General features: G+C 39.1%; 1 protein-coding gene across 1 annotated transcript in view; it reads left to right on the plus strand.

The window, feature by feature from the left end:
• Positions 1–17,024, plus strand: part of LOC117405806 (ephrin type-A receptor 6-like) — a 210,649-nt gene that overhangs the window by 191,479 nt on the left and 2,146 nt on the right. The window contains exons 10-16 of the mRNA XM_059030320.1: positions 748–873; positions 2,232–2,417; positions 6,649–6,710; positions 8,802–9,011; positions 11,256–11,405; positions 15,524–15,717; positions 16,101–16,250. Coding sequence (XP_058886303.1) covers positions 748–873; positions 2,232–2,417; positions 6,649–6,710; positions 8,802–9,011; positions 11,256–11,405; positions 15,524–15,717; positions 16,101–16,250 — 1,078 coding nt within the window. The remainder of the gene's footprint in view (positions 1–747; positions 874–2,231; positions 2,418–6,648; positions 6,711–8,801; positions 9,012–11,255; positions 11,406–15,523; positions 15,718–16,100; positions 16,251–17,024) is intronic.

Genomic DNA, 17,024 nt, shown 5'->3' on the forward strand with positions numbered 1-17,024 from the left:
AAGTAGTGTGTGTGAAGGCAGGTACAGTGCTGTAAACCAGTACCTGCTTGGCACAGTCTTGTTCCTTACTTCCTGTTTTATTATCCAGGGCATGCCTCTTTGTTTCTAGTTTGTTGTCCTCGTGTGCAGTTCACATGAAATATAATGCACTGTCAAAAGCAGGATTTAGTGTGTATTGCTGCATTGCAAGAGTCGAGAAGTAACTACTGAATGATAGCGGGAGTAAAAGGGTATTGTGAGTGAAAACAGTATTACTTATACATATTAATGATAGTCTGCACTAGTTTCAGTGGTTTTAAAGACACCGTAGTGTAATTTTGGAAACAGGCGATTGCAGATGCACCTACTCTACACAGATGTGAAATTTCAGAAATATCCCAGAGTTTTTGTTTTTACACCATTTTAAAAAAACAAAAAACAGCACAGATATTTTTTACTCATTAGTTTTTTAATAACATTTTCATCTTCATTCTAAATAAAATGGAACACATTTCACTGTGCAGCAAAAATTTAATTCAAGTATTTATAGTATACCAACAGTTAACAGTAGCTCATGATAGCTTTCAAAAGTCTGTTTTAGTGGATTAAAATTAATGAAACGTTAAATGTATTTGTTGTCAACAAAGTTAAATATATTCCAAATTGTATTGAATCAAAATGTTCTTTAAATAACTAAAACTTGTGAATTGGGACCTGTAATTACTTAAAAAAAGGTTTGATTTTAAATAATTTTTGTTTTAAATCCAGTACGATTCCCGGGCATAAAAACGTATGTTGACCCTGATACTTACGAAGACCCAACACAAGCAGTCCACGAGTTTGCCAAGGAGATTGATCCTTCCACAATCCGGATAGAGAGAGTCATTGGAGCAGGTCTGTAAAGAGAATCAATCTGCTATTCTTAAATTACAGTTGTGTAAATAACTGTGGACTCGCCCCTCAACACTTCATATTTGTACCGTCAGTGTTTACTGAATTACAAAACCAAGGTGGATGAGCTGGAAACTGGTGCAGGTTTGCTATCATACATACTGTAATGGTACCAGTGGTTCCTTCATTGACAACTCGCAGTATAAGGGCAAAATAATAACAAGGGTTGCAAAATAGATACTAAAATCACAGTGTGTGTTTTAAAATGGATCATAAAGTGGAAACCAGCAGAATTTGAATGTTTCCAGTAAGGAACACTGGATGGAGATCATACGCATTTCCCTAAAGAGGCCACAATATTGCTAGTAAAATACTGTATAGTAACATGGGTACTGTACAGTAACATATATACTAACGTGGAACAGGTTTGGGTTTGGTAACTTACAGTAAGCCATACAAAATACAAAACAAGATGATGTACTAAGTTTCCCACATAAACAAAAGTAATTGTGATGTAAGCAGGTATATGCAGTGTATATGGTGCTCTTTAAATTGACAATCTAGAATGTGTAGAAGAGCTCTAAATATACTCTGGACATGCCGAACACACTGAAGGTGCCAGAAGTGGTGTTGGTTACAAAGCGTGGTTTGACGAAAGGATATTGATAAAGGTTGCAACAAAACATTGTAGGTAAACTATCGATTTTCATGTATTAATTTCTCAATGAACTTTACTAGGAAGTGCTCTCTTGCGCAAGTCCTTGATGCAACCCAGGGGTTAATATGATCTAAAAAAAAAAAAAAAAAAAAAAACATGTAGGACCTTTAATAGCCATGCTTTGTGTTTTGTTTTTTATAATGAACTGAAAAATAGATCTCAACTTCACTTCAAACACCAAGCCTGCCACCTAGAGGCCGTATATAACAATTATTGAACCATCCACAAGAAAGAAAAAAAACAATCCCAGATCTATTATGAGCAGAACTGGTTGTCAAGGCTGTCAGACGGCACACTAGAAGAGCAGAGATCCTTATCTGCACTGCACTAGACTCAACAATGACCCAGGACGTGTTCAGAAATGCATTCAGTACACAGAACAATGTAGTGTATTGTGCAACACAACACAATGTTCAGTGTTGCTTTATGTATTGCATAAAATTCAGTATGTCACAAATAAAGTATGTACTGTATTATGAATGATCAGCTGCTGTGCCATCCATCACCATCGGAGGGCACTCTGATTATTCTCTCTTAGAATCTGTTATTTGTTGTGCACCCTTGTACTGTATGGGTAATGCATGCATTATCTGACAGTGATGTAGGGGTTGAACTGGAGTATTAGAGATGTGATGTCTTTCAGGGGAATTTGGTGAAGTGTGCAGCGGGCGTCTGAAGAGTCCTGGTAAAAGAGAGATCCCCGTGGCCATCAAGACCCTAAAGGGTGGCTATGTGGATAGACAAAGGCGGGACTTCCTTCGAGAGGCCAGCATCATGGGACAGTTTGATCACCCCAACATCATCCGTCTGGAAGGAGTCGTTACTAAGAGTAAGACCGCTCTGTAATTGTTGTCAGCGTCTCTGTGTGTGACACACACTAAGGCTACGTACACACACAGGCTAAATGCGGTTGTGAGTTCACCTTTTGCTTTTAATGCGGTTTGTATACACACACAGTTCAGTTAGAAAGGGCAGCGACAACCGCACTAGTTAATCCTGTTCGGAACAAGTATCAAGTGCAGTTATTAATTCAGTTTGGTTAGTTAATGTGCACTAACTGTGTGTGTGTATTACAACTTGTGTGAGGCACCCATTTCTTTCATTTAAAAAATCTTTCTAAACTATGCTAATAGCTTGTTCTCGTAGGAGACAGCCCGATAAATCTTGCTTTTCATGACACACGGTTGGAAATAATTACTCTCTCCACCCCGAAAAAAAACATAACATTGGTCTTTTCAAAGCATTAGCACTCGACTGAACTTCTTGGCAGAGACAAAGATGGCTTTAGCCATTACAAAGTGAGCTTAATCGCTTGTTAGCATTTCAGTTGCTTGTGAGCGTTACATTGAAATATGAGTGTCAGCTCTGCCGTGTGTCTTTTTGATTGTTTCTGTGGTATGTATGCAACAAATCAAGCTGGAGTCGGGGGTTGCTCTGTAATTAGCAATCTGTTGACTGGTGATATTCAGTAAGAATACATCTCCCAGATCCCATTTCAAAGCTCACCAATCCAACACAAAAGATGTGATTTAGCATGTTTTTTTTGGCTGTCCTGACCCAAGAGGGCTGTACACAAAGATTAGTGGGGTGGAAGAACAGTGGCTCCATGGTTAGACTGTTGAATTATTTCAGACTCTTAAACCGTGACATTTCATTGTGATCATCTGTGGCTCTAAAAAGCCCTTCTTTGAAACAAGTGCAAAAGGCAAAGGAACATTTTTAGACATGAATACAATTAATTTAAGAATAGAACATTTGCAAGAACAACAATAATTGAACTGCTCCTACACGCAAATAAGTTATTTCTGTTTCAGACAGTTAATTTGTTTTATTCCTCTTAAAATAGGGCCCATTAACTAACCCAGTGATGTACAGTGTGTACACTTACCAGGATATGAAGAGTTAACAGACTATGAAGTCTATCTCTCATCCTCTTGAATAAACATAAAGCTAATTTGCATATCCGCAGCCATTAATAATAATAATAATAATAATAATAATAATAATAATAATAATAATAATAATAATAATCTGTATTTTATATAGCGCAATTCATGTGACACATCTCAAAGCACATTATTCAAAAGCATGGTAAGAAGAGCAAGTATTATCTTTAATATTTGCAGGTATGTTGAGTCTATTTACGATTCTCTCGGAATCTCTGCAGTAATCGTTCAGTGCTTGTACATCAGCTACAATGGAAATGGAAATTAGAATTTGAGCTTTAAAGATCCTTGTGGATTTATTCTGTATTTTGTGCTACTGCGTGCACACATTCTGCTTCTCTGCCTTTCATGGAGAGTCTTTCTGGTTTGGTATATTAGCTCTAGTTTTTACAGCCTCTCATCATCCTCCCTCCCTCCCACCCGCGCCTGCAGGAATATTGTTCTCTCACAGCGGTGCACAGTAAAATTACAGCTCACACACAGCAGAGCAAATATTCAACATAGCATGTGCCCCAATTCTGGGTTGTAAATAATACTGTTGTTATAATTTTATGATCACAACATGAACCTAATGAGTGAAAACAGAATGCAGTGTGTAAAAGAATAACACACAGCTAGAAAGAAGGCCAGAGCATTTGTGCTAACTGTGCCATTTGCACAATGGGGTGTAAACCAGATATTGGGTATTATTATTATTATTATTATTATTATTATTATTATTATTATTATTATTATTATTATTATTATTATTATTATTATTATTCACTGTTCTGAAGAGATCTGATTATAAAACTCTGAAGTCCCAAATCCACCTGCAGAAAAAGGATCAGGGACGTACACTTTGAGTACTGCCAGACTGCCCTGCTAATGTGTTTTAGTCAGTTCAATCCAGTCTCTGACCTGAAGTTCCAGCAATGATGTTGTACTGCTTCTCATTACCTGGTGTATAATGTACATATAATCCAGGGCTGGCAAAGGAACATGAAACAAGCAATGTGATTGGCTGAGCAAGGTTCCAGCTGTCCATATATTGGATGGACACGGACAGTTGGAGCCTTGTCACATGATAATTTATTTTTTTCAATTACACTGTTTGTCCTGGATTATAAATGCGATAAGGCCCTTCAGGGCGTCCGTATACGTGGAATATACAGACTTCTCGAATATACTCGACTTCGTCTCGTGCTATTCAACGTATACGGACACCCTGTCGGGCCTTATTGCATACGTAAGCACAGCTTGAAAGCATGGGTTCTTAAACTTCACTTGTTCAAACAAGCAGGACATATGGATGAATGTATACGTTATTGTATATTAGTAAATTAATTTGTTTAAATATAAGCCCTCTATGGTAAGGTCACTGATATACCTATTCATAAGTTTCAGTGGTACCCAGCATGGAGCAGTACCACCCACTCAAGGTTCAAAGAGGTTGTTTATTTTGGGATATATTTGTATTTTAGAGCACCTGCATGTTCTGTGCATATAATCAGCCTGCAATATTGCAAAACGCACTGTGTTTGTTCAATTGATCTACACAGTAGGGATCTACATATCAGACCAAAACTTGCCATTTTCTATACTTTAAAGAATGCACTACAAAGACTCATACACATTGCTGATTTTCACAATATCCTCTTTTTTTAATGGTTTTATTGATGGCGGTATTTAGACATTACATTGTCCAGATACATTGAATAGACCTTACTTTCTCTCTGAAGAAAGTATTGCAATCTCTGCTAGCGTTTGAATAGTATGAAGTATGACTGTCCACACTGCTGAAAGAGCATGGCACACAGGAGTGGCATCAAAGTGCCACAGGCACAGCTAATCATGTGCCGCTAGTTTGAACTTAAGATTTATTCACATTCCGCCATCATTAACAATGCGATTTCCAACACACACCCAAGAGAACACTTGATAAAGCCACATTCCCTGCTTTTACGAGAAGAAAATCAGCATAGTTCTTCAGCAACAGCTGTGACTGACATGGAGAATGACTCTTCAGGATAATCAGTCACATGGATAACTGCTGCACATGCCACAGACAGATTTCTCTCAGCACAGTGCACTTAAAACGGTATGTGATGTGGCTGGTAAACAAATGTGCCAACTGTGACAGTCTACACGAGTGGGTGAAGTCTTTAGGCTTTATATTTCCACTGCTCCACACAGCGCCATCTGTTTTTTTTTCTTTTTTTTCTTTTTTTTCATTTTAAACTACTTCAGGGACTAATTAAGAGAACACAGGAAGTTTAGGAAGGCAAGCAAGTCTTAACTGTTTAATACATGCAGGTAACATTAAGATTAAATGTATGTTTTTGTGAAGGGAGTATTCCAATATCCATCCCTATAACCATCAGGAACTTAAAGGTATAACACCTCAGCTCTTTATCACAGTATTTAATATACTGTTCTATATGATTTGTAGCGCTCTGTGGTGCCATGACGTGAAGGGTGCTACGCTTTATAAAAACACATTTGTTTTGTACTGTGTTGTAAGTTTCATTGAGAAATTAAAGTAAACAACAACACACACTCATGATAATTTAGTAGCATGTATCAATGATTATCTGCTTGAATAAAGATCACACTGGCTTGCTTCCTCTTGTTTGATGCCCCTCTCAAAGTTTTGGGCAGAGGTTGGGCTCAGTTCAGGCCAGTGCATTTCAAATCGATTTACTGAGGAGGTGATTTCTCATATATATTATGAGCCAACTAGTAAAAAAAAAAAAAGAAACGCCAACTATCAGTGAGAATAATGCCTGGCTAATGGTTACAGGTTAAGTCTGTTTGTTAATAGTTTGTAAATACAGTATGTAGAACTTAAAATGTGAAATGTGAGCAAGTCTAAACTACCTGCCCAGTCATAATGAGTTTACACCCCCCGAGAGTATAACATGGAAATGAGTGAAGTTGTTAATGCTTTTCGTACCTCTTTAATCTCATTTAAAAGGTCATTTGTTTTATCACCCTGGGGAGCTTTAAAAGGAAGAGCATATGAGTCTACCACATCTAATCTTTACTTGAATTCATTACAGGTGCTCATCCGGAAACACATCAACATTTTTGATAGAGTTGTATTCCTAATGGGTTTCTAAACTGTCTTCACAGGCAGGCCGGTAATGATAGTGGTTGAATACATGGAGAATGGATCCTTGGATACCTTTTTGCGGGTGAGTTGGCATTTTAATTCCTAGTGAAATCTAAATAGAAAACTATTCAATAACAGGATTGGAAAAATAAAATAATAATTTTTAAATTACTTACAGTAGGAAAATGCTGTCTTTGCTTTTTACTCCAAAACTTTCCAATTAGGAAATATAGGACAGGGTTTTTTTGTACTCTTTTTAGTTAGTAGTTTTTCTAATGTGCAAGGTTTAATGTGAGTGTGTGTGTGTGCGTGCCTGCGTGCGTGCCTGCCTGTGTGCGTGCCTGCGTGCGTGCGTGCCTGCGTGCGTGCCTGCCTGTGTGCGTGCCTGCGTGCGTGCGTGCCTGCGTGCGTGCCTGCCTGTGTGCGTGCCTGCGTGCGTGCGTGCCTGCCTGTGTGCGTGCCTGCCTGTGTGCGTGCCTGCCTGTGTGCGTGCCTGCCTGTGTGCGTGCCTGAGTGTGCACTGTATACACCCACCCATATGCCAGAAAAAAAAAGTTACCAACGAGACGGAACCTGCATATGGGTGACTGATTAAAGGCACAACACATGGAGTACCGGGTCAGTCATACTGTTAGGGAGGAAAAATCAGCAGGGCCTGGCAAGCTCAAAGAGTACAACTGCAGGGCCAGCATTTACCTTGCCAGGGTCTGTGGCTCCACAGCTTCCACTGTAGAGTGCCTGGGCTCCACAAATAACACCACTTATTATGGGGCATTCCTTTAAATACCCCTGATTGCCATGTACTGTAAACCCCTTGCAATCCAGAACTATTAGCTATTGTTAAAAACCTCCAAATCTGACTCCATTAAATTCAGCGATGAAGGACAAACAGTAAAACTGTTGTAATGTGTAACATAAAGTATAGCACCATTAGCACCATTAGGGCAGCAGTGTGGAGTAGTGGTTAGGGCTCTGGACTCTTGACCGGAGGGGCGTGGGTTCAATCCCTGGTAGGGGACACTGCTGCTGTACCCTTGAACAAGGTACTTTACCTAGATTGCTCCAGTAAAAACCCAACTATATAAATGGGTAATTGTATGTAAAAAATAATGTAACTGTATGTAAAAATAATGTGATATCTTGTAACAATTGTAAGTCGCCCTGGATAAGGGCGTCTGCTAAGAAATAAATAATAATTAGGCCAGGGCCATTTTTCTTGTTTTGAAATCAACACATGAATGAAAAGATTTCTTAAAATCTGCATCTTAAAGGCACAACCCTCGTAATCTTATCTAAATAAAACAAGTAACAACACAATGCAAAGCACAATCAGATAACAAATCATTGTGTCTAAAGTCACCTAACCTTTCTTTTTTTTTTTTTTTTTGTCCATGCATAAACAACTCTCAAGTAAACTTTGATTTGATTACAGTGCTTTGTGTTTGAGTTTGAATCATCATGAATTACTTTCCCTGCAGCTGCTAGACAACACAGAGACAGCTCCAAAGAGGATCTCATCATATTTAAAAGAAGCGTTTTGTAAAGAGCCTTTTATTACAGGCATTACACACTGTGCCAATATTGTGTAGGTAACAATGTGCTCACCTAGTCTAGACTCCTACAATATAAGCAAGAAGCTTTTATCGTGATTTCAAAAGCACAACATCCAATACCAACATTTTCTAAAACCCTCTGTGGGATATTGCATGTTAAAACTGCTATTAAGTAAGACACAAATGGAACGGTTATCTTTAATTGAACACATCAAGTTTCAAACCAACAATTGAAACAAGTTGTCTGGGGCTTGACTTGAAGAACTTGTCAAGCATTTTGAAATAACAGTTTCTCACATCTGTACAATATAATATAGAGAGTTAGAGTGAACTTAAAATACAAATCTTAAGGTCTCTATTTCCATCAGGCACAAAGCTTGCATAGTTTTTAAGTGAACAGATTAGTGAATACTAATTGTAATAAACTGGTGCCAATTAAAAACAGCATTGCAGATCTTGCAAACCTGGACGTAAAGTTTAGTGAATTGGCCCTGAAAGGAAATCCACCGTGAAATAGTTCTGCTTTTGAATCCACTTCTATCCATGCTCTGCTGATTAAACATGGCAAAAGTAACAAGACAGTCCAGGCATTTGTTGAAAACTCCTCTTTCTTGTGACAGAAGCACGACGGTCACTTCACTGTGATCCAGCTGGTGGGCATGCTGCGCGGGATTGCCTCTGGGATGAAGTATCTCTCTGATATGGGCTACGTTCACAGAGATCTGGCGGCTCGCAACATCCTGGTCAACAGCAACCTGGTGTGTAAGGTGTCTGACTTCGGGCTGTCGCGTGTGCTGGAGGACGACCCTGAGGCTGCGTACACGACCAGTGTAAGTGCAGTCATATAAGAGCTGTATTGTATGTTACAGTAGAAACACATCTGTGCTTACAAGATGGTACCTACTAAAGAGACCCATTGAAATTGTATACTTTACATAGAAATTGAAATAGTCTAAGTATCCTGTGAAATACTGCTGACCAACACTGAGTTTAAGAGTATGCTACCCTTTGCCTGAGGGAACACATCCCCGCATTCAGCTCCCCTACATTATGTAATAAAACCAAAATCAATCAGAGCTGTATAACAGTATCCACAATGCTTAGGTAAAGATGAATATGGAATATATAACTGTACATAACTGAAGTTTAGTTTTGATTTGTGGTTCAACAAACAGCTTTTTACCTCACATGCTACAAGCTGGTTTCTGTTGGAAAGATTGCAGTATTGAACTAAACCTTGGAGGAGAGGAAGTCATTATGACATTGTTGAGATTCCGTGTGGTCTTGAGCTGTGCAAGGTGATACTGAATATATGACATCAGTGTAAAGGTCTTTATCTGTAGTGAAAATTGATAAACACTTAAAACTTGCAGCATGATTAATGAATACACTTTGCACTGCATATCGAAGAATGACTTTCTGATAGAATTACAGATAAGGTGAAATGGAATTTTAATAACATGCAGCTCTGAATTAATGACCTCATTACAAACTTCATGGGCGCTGGATATGTATAGTGTTCTTCCAATAGGCTCCAATATCCAGATACTTTCCCACCCCAGTACAGCTCAATCTCTGAAGTTGAAATCACTACTGTGACCTCAGCATAGGTTCCTAACCTCCAAATGCATCTGATACACCAGAGTGTAACCATTAACCTGTCCCCTGCAACACTCTGCCTCTATGATGAAATGCCACATACAGCAAAGTTTTAGTTTTAGAAAGGATGTGATGACTAAAAACAGATAATGACACAAAATGAAAACATTAGTTACTGTGCTATTATCCCCCCCCCCCCACTCCCTTCAAGCAAATACAACATTATTCCCACTACTGTGCTCAAATGTAGCAGGAATTGCAGAACTTGCTGCATATGCATAGCTCAATTAAGTGCCTGCCACAGTATCTCAGAGGGCCACTGCGGTATAATGGGGAACAGAAAAGCTATAATGAGTCATGCGCTGCTTTCTGAAACGGCTGTCTGCTCTTTCTCTGTATCTTGCTAACAGAACTGCAAAGCAGTGACAATATTTGAGCACTCATTGCTTCTCACTCTTCTCTCTTGACAACAAGGAGAATTTGCTCCATGAGTAGTAAAAACAAAACAATTCCTTATCTTGATTAAATCTACAAGAAGTAGCTCCTTGAATTGAGTAAATTAAATACAATATGTGTGCAGTACTATCACGGTGGAGAGTACTGCACAGGGTAATTCAGCCTAATTCATAATAATCCTGATTGAATGATGATTGCAAGAGGAGAGATGGGTACAGCAATATTAACATTTGCAGCAGGCTCATCCATTCTTACAAGGGGACAGTAAAACAAGCTGCTTCCATCAGAAAGCTTGAATAACATGTGCAGAATTCTCACTGTAACAGAACTATTTAGAAACCAAAAATGCAATTTAAATGTGCAGTAGGCAGAGGGACTCAAAAAGTGTCTCCTCTGGGAGTGCTTATATTTATATGTCTCTATGAAGCTGTGAGCTACAATCTTGGTATGTTACTAACTGGTTATTGCTAACTTGCTGATAGTCAACAGCAGTATTTCCGCTAGTAAGCAGGGCGCGTGTTCTTGAGTTCAACCAATGTGCACCCTCTTTAGACAGACATACTCTCACTTCCCTTTCACCAGAAATATCAAACCAGTCGCAATATAATGTTTTCTACGTAGACAAAATCTATTTTCCTATGAAGACAGCTTATGTCTGGTAAATTTTTTTCATTATATTAACCCTTTCTTAGTTCATCTAACCGTACAAAAACAAACAAGAAACAACTTAGTTGCATGAAGGTACAGATACATTGTTGTTCTAAGTAGTTTCTCGTTAGTTGCAGGAAGGAGCAGATATGTTGTTCTTCTAAGTAGTTTCTTGTTAGTTGTGCTGTACTAAAATGATATTACCCTTTGACATTGCCTTTGCTCTTCAGATCTTTACCCCTCTTTAGTTCTTCAATACATTGGAAAACAATCATAAATCTCTCCTGGCCTCCTGCACCGAAGCTCACCCCAGGACTGCATTCTGAATCCTCTGAAGGAGGTCTCAAGTTATAGTTTTTGTTCTTCTACAGGGTGGAAAAATCCCAATCCGATGGACAGCACCGGAAGCGATAGCATACAGGAAGTTTTCCTCAGCCAGCGACATCTGGAGTTACGGAATTGTGATGTGGGAAGTGATGTCATATGGAGAGAGGCCTTACTGGGAGATGTCCAATCAGGATGTGAGTAACCTTCAGACTTTTAAGGTCCATATCAAAGCTGTGTACTCCAAGGTGAACCATTTTTTTTTTTGTGAAAGGTAAACTCACCAGTAATTCTACAAAAGCAGCAGTAAACAAGAAAAAGACAACGTCTATTTTGAAAAATGTAAATAGGTTTTGTGTTCATGAAACAATTTGAGAATATTGCTTTCATCTTTGTGAAAGGACCCATCATATTAAATACATGCAATGTGAACTCTGAACGCTAGTGTGAATGAACTAAATCTCTGCATCACTCACTGTGTGAAGTGTCACTTCTAACATGTCAGAGATTGTAGTGGCTGCCACTTCCCATCACAATGAAGCTGGCAGCAGCGAAGCAGCTTAAGGAAAATGTCTATTTGTAATAATATCACTCTGATGGAGCACACTGTACAACTGAACAAAGGACTACAAACACAATAAGGTTAGAGGGTACACTTAAGTACAAGTCAAAAGTTTGTTAAAAGTGGCTTTGCTGGTAGTATTATCAGCAAAAATCATTGTAAATACATTTAAAAATATGGCTAACATTACAATACATGAATACTGTACACTGTAATTACATTGTAATTACACAGTCAATCACACCATTACATGTGTAAATACAGTATTACAAAAGACTCTAAACAACTGCCAATGTTTGTTTGTTTTGTTAATAATCATGTGTTTGCATTGTAAGTACACAATCATATGTATAATTACTGTGCTATTACAGTATAATCCGTGCAGTTAGTCTAGACATGATTCTGTATTAAATTGCAGCATTGGTCTGTAATAACCTTATTTCCTAACCCGTAATCGGGTAGTTTATTTTAGCAGCATGGCGGTTGAGATTGTCTGTTTTCCCAGCCTGCCTCCTCACACCCACAGCAGCAGACTATCTTGCATTGAGCTGGTACCGCTGAAGCCTAAAGTAATCATCCTTTTCAAGAAGCAGAAGAGGAGAGTGGAGTAGAGAAACAGTGACAGTCATAAATCATAACCAGACAGTAGCACAAATAGATTAAAGACAGGGACCTCGGCCAACCTCCTGAACTATATGAAAAACTTGTGTAGAGCAATATTGCTGGAGGGCAGCTATACGTGTGCATCAGTACCTATAATCTGTGCTATAAACATGTCACAATTTGACAGGGACATTTTATTACATGGAAATTTGAATACATTATTGTTGTTCATAATAATCTGGTTTCCACCAGGGGGAGCACATACAGTTGTTGACCCTGACAAGTGTTTAATCCAGATGAAACAGAGCGGAGACTCCACAGAAGTGTAAAGGGAGGACAGTGTCAAGTGACATTCTGTTCATCTCTGCCTAGTGCTGAACTGCACTGCATCAGCTCATTTGCAGATTTTGAAATTCCCTTTTGAACACAACTTCTGCACTTACAATGTTTTTGAACCTTTGCAAAATATGTATCTTCATCTGCTTACTAAACAAGATGAATGCAGGTGAAAGTTTCTGACCAGTACTTTGCAGGACAGAAAACAGTACACCTGACCTCATATGAATTAGCATCTCTTCACATTTTCCTGGATAAAAAAGACACACACACATTATGTAAACATTAAAAAAATTGGATACTTGTATGAGGTCTACGAGTGACAAAATCCATATAAGGTCAAATTTACTTGAATTAAGAGTTCTTTGAAAAACTAGAATCTCCACAAAGGAATAGTTTTGGACAATGGAAAAGCAGCAAAACTAAACGCCTTTATCGTTTCCTCTGAACTTGAGTTCATATTGCTCTCTCAAGTTGAGCATACTTCTTGCAGTCTGGCTCCAATATGTTTACAACACCTTCACTGCCTCGGGATGTTTCCTTGGTATTTAATCATTTCATTGCCTTTGGTGTTTGTTGTTCCACACAGCAGTTGGTCTGACCTCCTGCTGCTTGCTTTAGACAGACTTGGACAACAACGCCAGCTCCTATCACCTCTTCAATATGTTTGGGGAATGTGTGATGTCAAATTTTAAGTAGCAAGATGCCTCTCCTGCTGCCCCTAAAGTTTGAATGCAGCTACTACCTGCTTCTTAAATCAGAGCATCCTATAAAGCCCAGGTGTGGATGAGTCTCAAGTCAAAGGTGAGGAGAGGTGAATGTACATTGTAATCCTAATAGCATCCTGGCGGCATTGTGATTGGTATAGTATTCAGAGCTAAGTTAATTACTCACCAATAGATCGGGCACGGCCCTCGAGTCCTGAGAGACAGCTCATGTACTGTTTATACTCCCTTACTAAGTTACTACAATGAAAACCACGCGATAGAATCCCTGGTTAGTTAAATCAACCCCATGTTTGCTGTTTTAACAAGACGAAACCTACAGCTTTGTTTAATCCATGTGTGACCAAAATGAAGGTGTACAAACATAACAACACTGAGAGGTGTCTCTGTACTGCCAACCTGCTGCTGTATGACTACTGTAACCTGGCAGTAGTAAGACTTACCAGCAGTAGTACCAAGCTTAATAAGTAACATGGTGCTTATCAGTGGTACATAGATTACTACTTGAGTGTAACCAAGTACTACATTATTTGTTAGCAGTTGCAGTAAGATCAGTGTAGTACTTGAGTAATATCTGATATAAATATTATACTCATATGCTTGATCAGGTGCAGTTCTCTAAGACTACTCAACACACTGCATTGGCAGGCTTTTCTAAAAGACAGAAGACCCTAACCCTAACCCTTTGCCCTAGTATTTTGGCATTAAAGATTCAAGTAAAAACACAGTAACATGTATGGATGTCAAATAGTTACCCAGTCCAGTGAACAGGACCTAGCATATATTCCAATTCTCAACTGCAAGCAAGCCTTAGTCACTGTCAGATCAAATAGTTTTCTGCAAATGACAAAGCGCAATATAAAAGCAATTGTTGTTGACTTGATATTGTAATGATATTCCTGGAGTTTCATTTCGATTGGTATGTATATCAATACATGAGAAGTGCTGCTGGTAGTAATTGGCACCTTTGAGGAAAATAACATGTCCTTTATACTTACCCAGTCCAAGTCAAGTGTATTGAACTCAGAGCAGGGCTGTGACACATTGGGGAAAATAACATGTCCTTTATACTTACCCAGTCCAAGTCAAGTGAATTGAACTCAGAGCAGGGCTGTGACACATTAGCTAGGCAGCCTGGTGGAAGCGTTTGCTGTGATTACCCCTAGCTAGGACTGTAGATAGAAACTTTTAACAAGTATTTTGAGGCTTGGTGGATTCAGCTTTGGAGGGGTCAGAGGACAAAGAAGAGCTGGACAGAAAATAAAAAAAATATTAAATGATATTGCTCTGGGGCACAACAGAAGTGTTTTCAGCTAGTTTGCATTCAGGTGCCTTGACAGCATGATGCATTGTCTTAATTCCTTTTCCCTACCTGGAGGTCCCTAAGAGAGAAGGCCCAACTGTAGAGATCAGAGACAAAAACACATTCAATTAACATCAGATGCTGGAATACCCAAGCAGCTCCCTGGCAAACAGTCCTAGAAACCTGGAGGACCTCTCAGATGCACACGCACTAATTACATGGGAGGTCCTGCCAGGATGTCTTGCTGTTTGTGGATACTGGCACAACAGGGACCTTTGTGAACAAAGTTGATCGATGCTTAATTTTTTCATTCTGAAGGCTGCGGTCGAAGGTATTTTGTTTTTGTCGGGCAGGTATGAAAGCTAGAACCCATGCAATGTGCTGCTAGTGACCTCTAGTGAGACACACCTGATCCTGCATCATACTCTATCAGTACAATGTTCATGCAGAGCAAAAAAAAATCAGGTACTTTATTTCTTTACATTTCTGTTCATAAAACATGACATGTTGTCGCAGCACGTGAGCTGTTACCTGTTTACTAAGCTGAGTAATGATGTCACGCATCATGTGTTCTTGTTTCTCTTTCTGCACCTTTCTGCTTAGTATACAGCGTCAATAACACTTCTGTTTTTTCAATTGATTTGCAATAAGGTTTGGGGGTAAAAAAATCACACAAACACATTTTTCTTGCGTGACAATGAATCAGCCCTGGGTGTCATGATTTTGTACTGGGAGTCTGGGTGTCTCTTATAACTGGGCCCTTTTATTCTCCCATTGTCTCTGCAGGTGATTTTGTCAATTGAAGAAGGGTACCGTCTTCCTGCCCCCATGGGGTGCCCAGTTACCCTCCACCAGCTCATGTTGCACTGCTGGCAGAAGGAGAGGAGCCACCGGCCCAAATTCACAGAGCTTGTGAGCTTTCTGGACAAGCTGATCCGCAACCCCAGCAGCCTGCAGACGCTGGTGGAGGATGTGCAAGGGTTAGGCCTGACTTTAAACACTAAATCATAGGATATACAGTAGTACTGTGTAGAAACATTGTACACAAAATAAATACATACATAAAATAAAAAGAACAGCAGCAAGTGTGACATTAGATTTGATAAGTTAACTGAGGAATTCGGAAGGCAAACATGTGTAGGTGAGAGGAATTTGAATTGAAAGTGTATTCTTCAATACAGTACAAAGCCATCTTTAGTAAACCTGGGATGTGCTTCAGTATGTATTGAGTCTGATACCACTGGGGAGGGCCCAGGAGAAATAAGTCTTTCCAACTCCTGTGTATATATATATATATATATATATATATATATATATATATATATATATATATATATATACATATATTTTTTTTTTTGTATAGTTTTCCAGAATCCCCTGGAGATGTCCCAGAATACCCCTTGTTTATCTCTATTGGTGATTGGCTGGACTCAATAAAGATGAGCCAGTACAAGAACAACTTCATGGCGGCAGGCTTCACTACACTGGACTCTGTTTCAAGAATGAGCATTGAGTAAGTGAACTTAAACACCAGGCCACACTACTGCATTCAAAGCACACTGTGGCCCTTAACATTTCAAAATTGAAACGACCCTGCTCTCTCAACCTCTCGTCCTCTCGCTATCCACTTTCCTCCTTCACTCTGTAGCTCTGTGTCTCATAATGTCTTGGCAGACCCCATTGAAGAAGATATTTCACATCCAGTCATTCTGCATTGCTCATGATATTGAAAGGATCAGATTTAGGGCACCACAACGCTTGTCGAATGGTTTATTAATTCAGATTGTTTGCATGTGTTTAAAGATTGAATGATTGTCGATTCAGGAATACCAAGATATTTAGTAGGATCGCAGCTGGGTAAATAGGATTGCGTGGAGTATGGTGAGTATGGTGGAGTATGGTGTATAAAATACTGTACAGTATATCTATGTAAAAAACAAGCAGAAGAAATTGCTCAGTGTATTGTATAACAGCATCTGCTGAGGCAGCCTCTGTCATCATGTGTTCCCTACTCAATATCCAAGGCAGCTCCAGGACATCACTGTTGGCTGAATAGTTTTTTTTGTAGTAGCAGTCAGGTCTGCAAGAAATGATTTGTTAGAGGAAAAGTGCAAACACAAGTCCTCATTATAAAGAAGCAGGACCAGGGACAGGCACCACCGATCCTTGCAAAGAATGAGCTATCACAAACGCTCCTACCCTAATAACAAGTGGAATTAACTTCGACCCACACATCATATAGAGTGGATTTTGACCTGTTGTCTTTCACTTGAGGTCCTGCTTCCGG

This window comes from Acipenser ruthenus, chromosome 9, assembly GCF_902713425.1.
Source record: "Acipenser ruthenus chromosome 9, fAciRut3.2 maternal haplotype, whole genome shotgun sequence".
Lineage (NCBI taxonomy): Eukaryota > Metazoa > Chordata > Actinopteri > Acipenseriformes > Acipenseridae > Acipenser > Acipenser ruthenus.